Source organism: Gobius niger, assembly GCF_951799975.1.
Source record: "Gobius niger genome assembly, chromosome: 9".
NCBI lineage: Eukaryota > Metazoa > Chordata > Actinopteri > Gobiiformes > Gobiidae > Gobius > Gobius niger.
The window spans coordinates 6,357,886-6,370,989 of record NC_136860.1 but is presented as its reverse complement, the minus strand read 5'-3'; the positions used below and the strand labels follow the sequence as shown (position 1 = coordinate 6,370,989).

At 46.3% G+C, this 13,104-nt stretch overlaps 2 protein-coding genes across 2 annotated transcripts in view; one reads left to right on the top strand and one right to left on the bottom strand.

Annotated features, from left to right (window-relative positions):
• Positions 1-7,571, bottom strand: part of cerkl (CERK like autophagy regulator) — a 45,679-nt gene extending 38,108 nt beyond the window's left edge. The window contains exons 1-2 of the mRNA XM_079563610.1: positions 7,404-7,571; positions 6,500-6,609 (exon numbers count right to left, since the gene is read on the bottom strand). Of these exons, the coding sequence (XP_079419736.1) occupies positions 6,500-6,609; positions 7,404-7,504 (211 nt within the window). The 5' untranslated portion in view covers positions 7,505-7,571. The remainder of the gene's footprint in view (positions 1-6,499; positions 6,610-7,403) is intronic.
• LOC306968267 (uncharacterized protein) overlaps positions 1-13,104 on the top strand; it is a gene marked incomplete at its 3' end in the record, with an annotated part of 106,004 nt that overhangs the window by 79,205 nt on the left and 13,695 nt on the right. The window lies entirely within an intron of this gene.

Genomic DNA, 13,104 nt, shown 5'->3' with positions numbered 1-13,104 from the left:
ATGATCTCGTTGTCCTTCAGCCACTCCACCTGCATGACCTTGGAGGATGGAGAAACTGTAGCTGACCTCTGTCTCCTCTGATCATCTGAAACGGTGCACCGCCTCCTGGGCTTGTCCCCGTCTCAGAGCGTGGTGTCCTGCACTGGTCAGCTCCACCTCGTCCTTCCTCTTCCTCCTGCACAGCTCCCTCCACAGTCTATCACCATCTCCTCGTTGTTCCCTTTTGTTGTTTCCTGTAGCTCCTCTTGTGACGCCTCCTCCGTGCTGCAGGTGTGGGGGCTCTTGGTGCCTCTTCACTGTTCAGTGTCTCAGAAGAAGATGTTTGTAGATCTCAAATGGGTTTAGCTGATAAGCTAGCAGTTTGTTTACCTTCAAAAAGCTGCTTTCTTCAGGACCATTTTGGACTCTCAAAGTAAACAAATCCACCAAACCTACACAAAAACACTGTAAAGACGTACAAAAGTATCCAGAAAAACAACGTGAATAAAGAAGAATAAAGAGATTATGATGATTACACTTCTTAACTGCACTGTCTCAATGTTAAACTGTGGGCCCTTTAGAATGTTGCCGTGTCACATGAACAATAGGCTGTATTGTTTAAAGATGGAGCTTTTTATGTATCAAAAACCTTCATGATATTTGTGCCTGATTGACCTTGTGGATGCTGTCTGAGGGGTTGGCCTGGTGCTGGTCGCCTCTATGACGCTCACGGATCAATTGTTTGTAGGCTTTCTGGTTCCATCAGCAGAGAAAACCTCACAGAAAGCCTGAATAAAGAAAGAAATGCGTGTAATTCCTGCATGCTTCCGTCACCTCCCAAATGTTAACGCTTCCCCACACTGCTCAGCTCCATGCCCGATACCCACACTGCTTAGCTCCATGCCCTGATCTATGTGCCAGATCAGTGGGGTCCAAGCCAGGGCCCGGCGCAGCGTGCGGAAGAGGAGGAAGGATGGGCTGAGGGAGTTAATCTTCCTCGCTCGGAGAGAAAGAGGTCCCACAGTCACACCAACTGCTCCACGTCTCTGCCAAACCAACACCCCCTCCCCACCCCACTGCTGCCATGAGGACCGGCATCTCCCCGACCGCTCCCACACTGCGGAATATCGTCCCTATATCAGAGGAATGGTGTCAAAACCAGACTTAGAGAGACTTATCCATGCGTTTGTCTCCAGCAGGTTAGACGATTGTAATGGCTGCTCACTGTCAGAGCTGCAGAACATCCAGAACCAGGAAACACGACCATATTAGTCCAGTGCTCCGGTCTCTGCACTGGCTTCCTGTCACTCAGAGAATAAGTCCAATCAGTCCATCTCTGACATGTTACAGCCGTATGGACCATCTCGGGCCCTGAGAACTTCAGGGAGGGGTCTCCTGGTGGTTCCCAGAGTCAATAATAAACACGGTGAGGCTGCGTTTCAGTTTCATGCAGCTAAAATCTGGAAGAGTCTTCACGAGGATGTGAGACAGGCCTCAACTCTGACAATGTTCAAATCCAGGCTGAAAACAGTTCTTTTTGCCCGTGTATATGACTGAAAGTATTTTATCTGCACTCTTGCCTTTTACTGTAATTAACCTCTTAAACTCCCGCCTGAACCGAGAGGATCTTTTTCCTCACGTCATCAGATTTTTTTTTCCATAATTTTTTTGTTCGGCATTCAACTCATTTTTGTAACTTTTTTGTCATTTTTTCGTCAATTTTTTGTCACATTTTTTCATCAATTTTTTCATCAATTTTTTATCAATTTTGTGTCATTTTTTGTCACATTTTTTCATAATTTTTTTCGTCAATTTTTTATCAATTTTGTGTCATTTTTTTGTCCCTTTTTTGTAATTTTTTTTGTCAAATTTTGTCAAATTTTGGTCATTTTTTCGTCTATTTTTTGTCAATTTCTTGTGACATTTTTGCCACTTTTTCATACATTTTTCGTCACTTTTTTTGTCAATGTTTTCTCACTTTTTTGTCACATTTCCATCATTGTTTTCGTCTCAGTTTTGTTGCTTTTTTCACAGCTTTTTTCCAGAAGCTTTTGGACTGCGGTAAAGCCAAACTGGGATTAATGAATTTTATGTTGATGTTTTTATTGATTCTATTTGCTTTCTTGTATTTATGCAACTGTGAAGCACTCTGAATTGCCCTGTGTATGAATTGTGCTCTACAAATAAACTTGCCTTGCCTTGCTTTGCGTATTTATATGAATAAACTAACTGAATATAATTTGTCACGGTGAAAAGTTGCTAACGTTCGAACCTTTAGCTTGAGCTGTTAAATGATGGATCGCTTCTTCTCACAGGCAAAAAGGCAATATCCAGGCCGTATTGTTAATTCATGTCAAATAAATGTGAAATAAAACTACTAACATTTCTCCATAACTATTCCACTGTCTCTTGAGTTTGGTCGGTCTTTATTACAACTTTTGTTTCATGTGCATTGGCCCATGAATGAGAGAAATTGGCAATAAACTAAAAAAACATGATTTTTTTAGTCTTAAAAGATTTTATAAAGAAGGGGGGTCCACACTACACGACTGGATGTAGTGTGGACCCCACTGCGCTGCAGTGTTGTTCTGTTTATATTTCACTCTGTCATTTGCCGCTGCTTTCTGTGTTTTCGCTTTAGGGACAGTCAAATCGCTTCTCCTGTGCGTCCAAATAAGGAACTACGGATGGAAACGAGCTATTTAGCTGTAATCTGGTGCAGTCCATATCTGTGCTCATGAGATTAATGTTTTTGTACATTGTCCCTTTAATAAAGATTCATTCATTCAAAATCGTGTTTGATTTCCTGCGACTGGAGTCTAGTTGCGTCTTACTGCTCCACATGACATGATTGGAACATGAGTCCAGTCGTGACCCGCCAACACTAAGAGACACGACTCAGTGCGACTGCCTTCCACTCGCCGCGACTCAAGAAGACTCGCCACGACCCAAGAAGCCTCGCCACGACTCAAGAAGACTCGCCACGACTCAAGAAGCCTCACCACGACTCAAGAAGACTCGCCGTGGACTCAAGAAGCCTCGCCGCGACTCAAGAAGCCTCGCCATGACTCAAGAAGCCTCGCCACGACTCAAAAAGCCTCGCCACGACTCAAGAAGCCTCGGCGCGACTCAAGAAGCCTCGCCACGACTCAAAAAGCCTCGCCACGACTCAAGAAGCCTCGGCGCGACTCAAGAAGCCTCGGCGCGACTCAAGAAGCCTCGCCGCGACTCAAGAAGCCTCGGCGCGACTCAAGAAGCCTCGCCACGACTCAAGAAGACTCGCCACGACTCAAGAAGACTCGCCACGACTCAAGACACTCGCCACGACTCAAGAAAACTCGCCATGACTCAAGAAGCCTCGCCACGACTCAAGAAGACTCGCCACGACTCAAGAAGCCACGCCACGACTCAAGAAGACTCGCCACGACTCAAGGAGACTCGCCACGACTCAAGAAGCCACGCCACGACTCAAGAAGACTCGCCACGACTCAAGAAGACTCGCCACGACTCAAGAAGACTCGCCACGACTCAAGAAGCCTCGCCACGACTCAAGAAGACTCGCCACGACTCAAGAAGACTCGACCACGACTCAAGAAGACTCGCCACGACTCAAGAAGACTCGCCACGACTCAAGAAGACTCGCCACGACTCAAGAAGACTCGCCACGACTCAAGAAGCCTCGCCACGACTCAAGAAGACTCGCCACGACTCAAGAAGACTCGACCACGACTCAAGAAGACTCGCCACGACTCAAGAAGACTCGCCACGACACAAGAAGACTCGCCACGACTCAAGAAGACTCGCCACGACTCAAGAAGACTCGCCGCGACTCAAGAAGACTCGCCGCGACTCAAGAAGACTCGCCGCGACTCAAGAAGACTCGCCGCAACTCAAGAAGCCTCACCGCGACTCAAGAAGACTCGCCGCGACTCAAGAAGCCTCGCCACGACTCGCCACGACTCAAGAAGACTTGCCGCGACTCAAGAAGACTCGCCGCGACTCAAGAAGACTCGCCGCGACTCAAGAAGACTCGCCGCGACTCAAGAAGACTCGACCACGACTCAAGAAGACTCGCCACGACTCAAGAAGACTCGCCACGACTCAAGAAGACTCGCCACGACTCAAGAAGCCTCGCCGCGTCTCAAGAAGCCTCGCCACGACTCAAGAAGCCTCGCCACGACTCAAGAAGACTCGCCACGACTCAAGACGCCTCGCCACGACTCAAGAAGACTTGCCACGACTCAAGAACCCACGCCACGACTCAAGAAGACTCGCCACGACTCAAGAAGCCACGCCACGACTCAAGAAGACTCGCCACGACTCAAGAAGCCTCGCCACGACTCAAGAAGACTCGCCACGACTCGCCACGACTCAAGAAGACTCGCCACGACTCAAGAAGCCACGCCACGACTCAAGAAGACTCGCCACGACTCAAGAAGACTCGCCACGACTCAAGAAGCCACGCCACGACTCAAGAAGACTCGCCACGACTCAAGAAGCCACGCCACGACTCAAGAAGACTCGCCACGACTCAAGAAGACTCGCCACGACTCAAGAAGACTCGCCACGACTCAAGAAGCCTCGCCACGACTCAAGAAGACTCGCCACGACTCAAGAAGACTCGACCACGACTCAAGAAGACTCGCCACGACTCAAGAAGACTCGCCGCGACACAAGAAGACTCGCCGCGACTCAAGAAGACTCGCCGCGACTCAAGAAGACTCGCCGCGACTCAAGAAGACTCGCCGCGACTCAAGAAGACTCGCCGCGACTCAAGAAGACTCGCCGCGACTCAAGAAGACTCGCCGCGACTCAAGAAGACTCGCCGCGACTCAAGAAGACTCGCCGCGACTCAAGAAGCCTCGCCGCGACTCAAGAAGACTCGCCACGACTCAAGAAGCCTCGCCGCGACTCAAGAAGCCTCGCCACGACTCAAGAAGCCTCGCCACGACTCAAGAAGACTCGCCGCGACTCAAGAAGCCTCGCCACGACTCAAGAAGACTCGCCACGACTCAAGAAGCCTCGCCACGACTCAAGAAGCCTCGCCGCGTCTCAAGAAGACTCGCCACGACTCAAGAAGCCTCGCCACGACTCAAGAAGACGCGACTCAAGAAGCCTCGCCACGACTCAAGAAGACTCGCCGCTACTGAGAAGTTGGGCAAAATCGGGCATAATAGACTAGACTAGAAATATGCATAAAGACAGTTACTATTTATCTTATTCCGGAGGCTCGCGTGGGCGCCGCCATGAATTGTGCCCGCCCCTTTTCTCCTATCTGTTAACATGGGACTGGAAAAGTCCACATAAAATCAGTCACTACACGAGAACAAAGCCGTTTTTCGGCCGTGCAGAGAAACGGTGCAGTGTTGACTTGTTGGTGCAAATGAACATTGGACATTTTACACAAATCAATCGACTAAACATCAGATTTGAGCGGAGAATATTTTCCCTCGTTCTCCGTTAAAATGAACGGGCTTCGCGCTCGACCGGAAGTGTCTGGACAACGGAAGTGCCGAGACATGCAAAAAGTGGCAAAAGTGGGCGGGGCAGAATAAGGTGAATAGTTACTTTCATGGATTTTCAGCTGCTCCACCACAACTTTAGAAAGTTTTGACGTCACATGAACGTGACTTATTGTAAACTATTGCCTCTTTATTTCCACGCATCGACACTTTTGTTGACACTTTCGGTTGAGCGCGAAGTCCGTTCATTAAGCGGAGAACGAGGGAAAACGTTGGCCGCTATAATCTGATATTTAGTAGATTGGACATTTTACACAAATCAATGCTCATTTGAACAAGTCAACACTGCACTGTTTCTCTGCCGGGCCAGAAAACAGCTTTGTGTCCGTGTAGAACTGATTTTCTTTTGCCGTCTGCAGTCCTGTTAACTAACATGAGAGAAGGGGCGGGCACAATTCATGGCGACGCCCACGGGAATTTAACCTCATAACCTGGCTTTACCAAGATCTAAAAAAGCATCAAAATAGCGACAAAAAAGCAACAAAAATACTGTGTGGGGAAGCAACAAAAATGTGGCAAAAACTAGGGCAAAACGTAACAAAAAAGTGACAAAAAAGTGCCGGCATAGCAACAAAAACACGACAAAAGCTTGACAAAAAAGCAACAATAAAAACCAATGACAAACCAACAAAACGTACCAATAAATGTGACGAACGCGGCAACAATGTGACAATTACTTTTGTAAGTGTTAGCTTTCAAATGAGGCATTACACCGTTGCTCTCCAGTCGAGAATCTTTTAGATTTGGGTAAAGCTGAACTGGAGAAAATGTTCTCGGGTAAGGCGGAGGAAAAGAGGTTAACAAATAAAGGAAAGATTAGGTAAAAAACTAGGCCCACTATTTGAGGATAAACACTGTAGACAACAGTCTCTACCACACTGTGCCGCACCAGCACCAAACCTCACAACTAACCAGATGTGAAATGATACCCTTGGGCCTGTGCCCCTGGGCGGGTGCCGTGATGTGGGTGACAGTGGGGTAACGTGTCCTGGGCAGACCTGTGGGGTCCTCCGGGGAGATGGGGGTCCAGCTCACAGTGGTCCTGGTCAGGAGGACGTCATGGCTCCTCTTCCCCAGCCTGAAGATCCCTCTGAGGATCACTGCATCGCTGTCACAAACACAACAGCACTTTTTTAACCTCTTACCACCAACATTTTCTCCACTTCTGCTTTCCCCAAATCTAAAAGCTTCTCGACTGGAGATTACAGCCTATAGAGTTCGGGAAATTCCGCAGTTGGAGATCCGCCATCTTTGCTGCTGTTAGCATACATTTCCATTGACTAACATTGGCTAACAACAGCGAACATTTTCCCTCGTTCTCCATTTAAAATTTTTAAATGAACGACCGGAAGTGTCAAGAAAGACAACGGAAGTGCCGAGACAAAGCAAAAAGAGGCAAACGTGTGCGGGGCGGAATAAGGTGAATAGGCCAGTGTAACGCCTTATTTGAAAGCTAAAGTGATGTAAACACAACTTTTTCCTTGCGTTGTTGTCGTGCACTTTTTTTGTTTTGTGTTTTGTGCGTATTTGTCTCATTTTGCAGCACTTTCACCGCTTTTTTTTGTTTTGATTCTCTTTTGTGGCTTTATTTAGTCACTTTTTGAAGCTTTTATTTTGCATTTTCATGCTCATTTTCTTCATGTTTTTGTCGATATTTGAAGCTTCGAGATTTGGGTAAAGCCAAACAGTAGAAAACGTGCTCGGTTCAGGTGGGGGTTAAGAGGTTAACGACAGTGACAGTGAGCCTGAGCAAAGGGAAAGCGCCTCATGAGGAGACAGTGTTAGCATTAGCCTCTCTTAGCTCTGGCTCCTCTTCGGTTCGATACAAACATTTGACTGAAGTTTCCCGCTGTTGTGCGGACTGTGGTCCCGCGCGGAGCAGTGTGTTCCGGGAGACCTCACCTGTGCTCCTCGGTGTGTCCCTGTCCCGTCAGTGTCCTCCTCTCCCGGGGACCTCTGCTCCTCCGCGGGCTCTCCGTGTCCGCCGTGTCAGTCTCCAACATTGTCTCTTATCAAACCAAATGAAACTGCAAAGGCTACAAACTAACAAACAAACAAACAAATAGTGCGCGCAGCACCTCACTGTCCGATTACGCTAGTCCCTGCACGCGCTGCCTCCACGAACTTCCGGCGTCCCGTCACCATGGCAACAGGACGGGGCTGAGCGGAATGGGAGGCAGGGGGAGCGCGCTCCGGGGGAGGGGGTGGCACAGGGGAGCGCTCAGCTAATCCCTAAGGGACCGGCTCCAAACTCTCCAAACCGGCTCTGGCGCGTCACGGTTACGCACGGGCGAATATGAAATCACAGGGACAAGCAGAGGTGGTGGAGAAGCCACAATATCTACTCAAGTAAGAGTAAAAAAGTACCTGGAGAAATTGTACTTGTAACTGATTTATGATCGAAAAAGTTTGATTTATGTTTCACTGGTGACATGAACGATTAGAAGCAAAACATGAAATATTTTTCAGAGAAAATATCCTAAAAGGAATCATTATGAAGAATTAAGTAACAAAAAGATAAAAATACTAAATAGAAAATGAAGAATAACTCACAGTGGCACGAGTGCAGATACATTTTAATATTGCTCAAGTAGAAGTAAAATGCAAAAGTACATGTACTTGAGTAAATGGAACTCAGTAGGCCTACTACTCCCCTCTGGGAACAAGCATAATGGGCCTAATTCAAAACAAGAGTCCATCTGAGAGGGGGAGAGTCCCCCTGAGAGGGGGACTCTTACCTCCGCCTCTCTGAGAGGCGGAGGTAATGTGGCGTGTGAGAGACCTTTATGACCAGGCGTAATTGCACTTTTCATCCCTCAGAGTCTGTCAACAATGACTTTAAGTTATTTCTTTCATCATGTGCACTTTCACGGTCTGGTCTGAGCTGACGTCATCATTACAGGTAAGTCATGTGATGCGGTGGGACATGGAGGAACACAAATGAGAAATTACAGGTTGAATTCAGATGATAAGAATATCGTTAAAAAGTGCATTCAGTTCTGTAATTCAGCTTAAACTGTGAAACTAATATATAGACTCATTACATGCAAAGTCACATATGCCAAGCTGTTGGTTATTTTGATAATTAAGGCTCACAGCTTGTAAAAACCTCAAATCAAAAATCTCACAAAATGTAATGAGTCTATATCACATATTAGTTTCACATTTTGAGTTGAATTACAGACATAAATGAACTGAATTGTACTTTTCATGAATTTGTGGCATAAAAAAAATCAACAAATGCATAATCATGCATACAGTGCACGATTATGATTATTTTTTTTGCCTTATTGTTTGTTTGTTTTTCTTCACATTTTCAGACTCGAAAGCTGTGTAAAATTGAAAGGCTGTTAAATTGAAGTGTCCAAAGTTATGGTGATGTTTGTAATGAGAGACAGTGAGAAAGCCGTTCCACGCTCTGAATGAAGTGTGCTGAATTATTATGCAGCCATGTTCACCACAATGGGCAGGAAAAAAAATCAGATAAGTCATTCATTGTTGATAGCTGGTCAGACAGATGCAAATATAAGAAATATTGGGATGGTACCATTGAACTACCACAGTTGCTAATAGCCAACAGGGTCGCAAGGAGTGATGACAATAAAAACATAAAGTAACTGTCTAATATCAAACATAAAGTTTCCAGAAGTAGTATTCTATACTTAGGGGCATCGCCAATGTGAGAAAGTATAAGCTAAGATGTTTAGAGTGGATCAGGAATGATCTGTCAAAGGTTTTAAGGATGGAGGACAGGAGGTTTGAGAATCCAGTTTCAATTCCACTTTCAACGCGAAAAGATCCAACTAATTCATCTTTAATGACACCTGCCCGCCCCACTGCCCCTCCTCCATCTCACTGCCGCCAAAGTTGGAGAAAAGCTATATGTCCATTACAGTGGCGGCTAGTGTGCTGTGAAAGGGAAGACTAACCACTTCATTACATGTACAAATACATCAAGTAAAATCCCATTCCTGAACACCACAAGGACATGCTAATACAGTGGATCTGATATTGCCAAGTAATTAAGAGTCCAGGGCCAATGTCAAGGTTGTTTGCCCAGGACCAATGTTCTGGTTAGGGTTAGGATCAGGCTGGCTGTAACATTTGTCCTGGGTAAACAACTTAACATTGGCCCTGGACTCTTAATTACTTAGTTATATGACAGTCCATCAGAGTCACTCTGACTTCAACAGTCCATCAGAGTCACACTGACTTCAACAGTCCATCAGAGTCACACTGACTTCAACAGTCCATCAGAGTCACTCTGACTTCAACAGTCCATCAGAGTCGCCCTGACTTCAACAGTCCATCAGAGTCACTCTGACTTCAACAGTCCATCAGAGTCGCCCTGACTTCAACAGTCCATCAGAGTCACACTGACTTCAACAGTCCATCAGAGTCACACTGACTTCAGCAGTCCATCAGAGTCACACTGACTTCAGCAGTCCATCAGAGTCACACTGACTTCAACAGTCCATCAGAGTCACTCTGACTTCAGCAGTCCATCAGAGTCACTCTGACTTCAGCAGTCCATCAGAGTCGCCCTGACTTCAACAGTCCATCAGTCATTCTGACTTCAACAGTCCTTCACAGTCACTCTGACTTTAACAGTCCATCACAGTCACTCTGACTTCGACAGTCTATCAGATTCACTCTGACTTCGACAGTCCATCAGAGTCACTCTGACTTCAACAGTCCTTCAGTCACTCTGACTTCAACAGTCCTTCAGTCACTCTGACTTCTACAGTCCATCAGAGTCACTCTGACTTCAACAGTCCATCAGTCACTCTGACTTCAACAGTCCATCAGTCACTCTGACTTCAACAGTCCTTCACAGTCACTCTGACTTCAACAGTCCTTCACAGTCACTCTGACTTCAACAGTCCATCAGAGTCACTCTGACTTCAACAGTCCTTCAGTCACTCTGACTTCTACAGTCCATCAGAGTCACTCTGACTTCAACAGTCCATCAGTCACTCTGACTTCAACAGTCCATCAGTCACTCTGACTTCAACAGTCCTTCACAGTCACTCTGACTTCAACAGTCCTTCACAGTCACTCTGACTTCAACAGTCCATCAGAGTCACTCTGACTTCAACAGTCCTTCAGTCACTCTGACTTCTACAGTCCATCAGAGTCACTCTGACTTCAACAGTCCATCAGTCACTCTGACTTCAACAGTCCATCAGTCACTCTGACTTCAACAGTCCTTCACAGTCACTCTGACTTCAACAGTCCTTCACAGTCACTCTGACTTCAACAGTCCATCAGAGTCACTCTGACTTCAACAGTCCTTCACAGTCACTCTGACTTCAACAGTCCATCAGTCACTCTGACTTCAACAGTCCATCAGAGTCACTCTGACTTCAACAGTCCATCAAAGTCACACTGACTTCAACAGTCCATCAGTCACTCTGACTTCAACAGTCCTTCACAGTCACTCTGACTTCAACAGTCCATCAGAGTCACACTGACTTCAACAGTCCATCAGAGTCACTCTGACTTCGACAGTCCTTCACAGTCACACTGACTTCAACAGTCCATCAGTCACTCTGACTTCAACAGTCCTTCACAGTCACTCTGACTTCAACAGTCCATCAGAGTCACACTGACTTCAACAGTCCATCAGAGTCACTCTGACTTCGACAGTCCATCAGAGTCACACTGACTTCAACAGTCCATCAGAGTCACTCTGACTTCAACAGTCCATCAGTCACTCTGACTTCAACAGTCCATCAGAGTCACTCTGACTTCAACAGTCCATCAGTCACTCTGACTTCAACAGTCCATCAGAGTCACTCTGACTTCGACAGTCCATCAGTCACTCTGACTTCAACAGTCCATCAGAGTCACTCTGACTTCGACAGTCCATCAGTCACTCTGACTTCAACAGTCCTTAACAGTCACTCTGACTTCAACAGTCCATCAGAGTCACACTGACTTCAACAGTCCATCAGAGTCACTCTGACTTCAACAGTCCTTCACAGTCACTCTGACTTCAACAGTCCATCAGTCACTCTGACTTCAACAGTCCATCAGTCACTCTGACTTCAACAGTCCATCAGAGTCACACTGACTTCAACAGTCCATCAAAGTCACACTGACTTCAACAGTCCATCAGTCACTCTGACTTCAACAGTCCTTCACAGTCACTCTGACTTCAACAGTCCATCAGAGTCACACTAACTTCAACAGTCCATCAGAGTCACTCTGACTTCGACAGTCCTTCACAGTCACTCTGACTTCTACAGTCCATCAGAGTCACTCTGACTTCAACAGTCCTTCACAGTCACTCTGACTTCAACAGTCCTTCACAGTCACTCTGACTTCAACAGTCCATCAGAGACACTCTGATCTCATCAGTAAATAAAACCTTTGAAAAATATGTAGATAATTCCTGACCCAGTGACTTTTAGGGCCTTCATTTTGGCACAATTCATTTAATGACTCATTATCTCAATAAGTGGGACGCCTATATGGCTGAGCAGCGCAAACCAAAAGTGGGACAGGTCTCTTGGTGTGTTTTTTTGCTCAGCCCAACACTGTGCTTGGTGGTGGCAGAAACAATCCAAACATGCAAACTCCAAATATGCAGGACCTGCTTACTTTGAGTCAAAGTGTTTATTAACCACATTGTCTCTGCCCCACCTCCATTTACACTAGGCATTATTGTCTTCTATTTTATTATTCTGTCTTTTTCTACATTCAGCTCCTTCTTACTCAGTGCAGACTCCTTAACCCCTGAGGTGCTGCCCCCCCCTTCCCCTCCTCCTTTAACAGTGGGTTCAGTAGTGGCACATATGCAGAGCGCCCAGATGGTTGCTGTAATCCACATTAGTGTGTAATCCTGCTCAGCTCTGTGTGCCCCTGCACCGTGCTGCACTCCACGCTACACCTTCACCTACACCTGCTACAATCTACAGTGGGAGGGAAATGTATGTGAACGCTTTGAAATTTCTCACATTTCTGCCTAAATTGGTCATAATATGTGGGCTGATCGTCCTCAAAATCACACAAATGAATAAACAGTGTCTCCTCAAACTAATACCACCCAAACATTTACATATTATCATATTTTCATTGGCCATAACATGCAAACATTCACAGGACAAGGAGGAAAAAGTAAGCGAACCCAGGAATCTCGCTGAACTGCAGCAGTTTTATAAAGAGGAATTGTCCAAGATCCTGATCGTTGTGAGCGTTTAATCTGCAACTGCAGAAAAGCAGTTATTGCTGCAAAATAAGGGTCAGCAGATATTTAGTATAGGGGTTCACTTACTTATTCCACACTGTTGTGAAAGTCTCCAGAAGGAAAACAAGGAGGGGAAATAACTACTCTCTCACCCATTACTCCAAAACTAATTTAATAAAGATGAATTATTATGAATGTATTTTTCTACTAAATAATGAGACAGAACCACCACATTAACGTGGTGGAGGGGTTTGAGTGCCCGAATGATCCTGGGAGCTCTGTTGTCGGGGGCCTCCTGCCCCTGGTCGGGTCTCCCATGGCAAACAGGTCCTAGGTGACGGGTCAGACAAAGAGCGGTTCAGAAGCCCCTTGTGAGAGACCAACAGGCCCGGGTTGGAACCATGAGGCCGC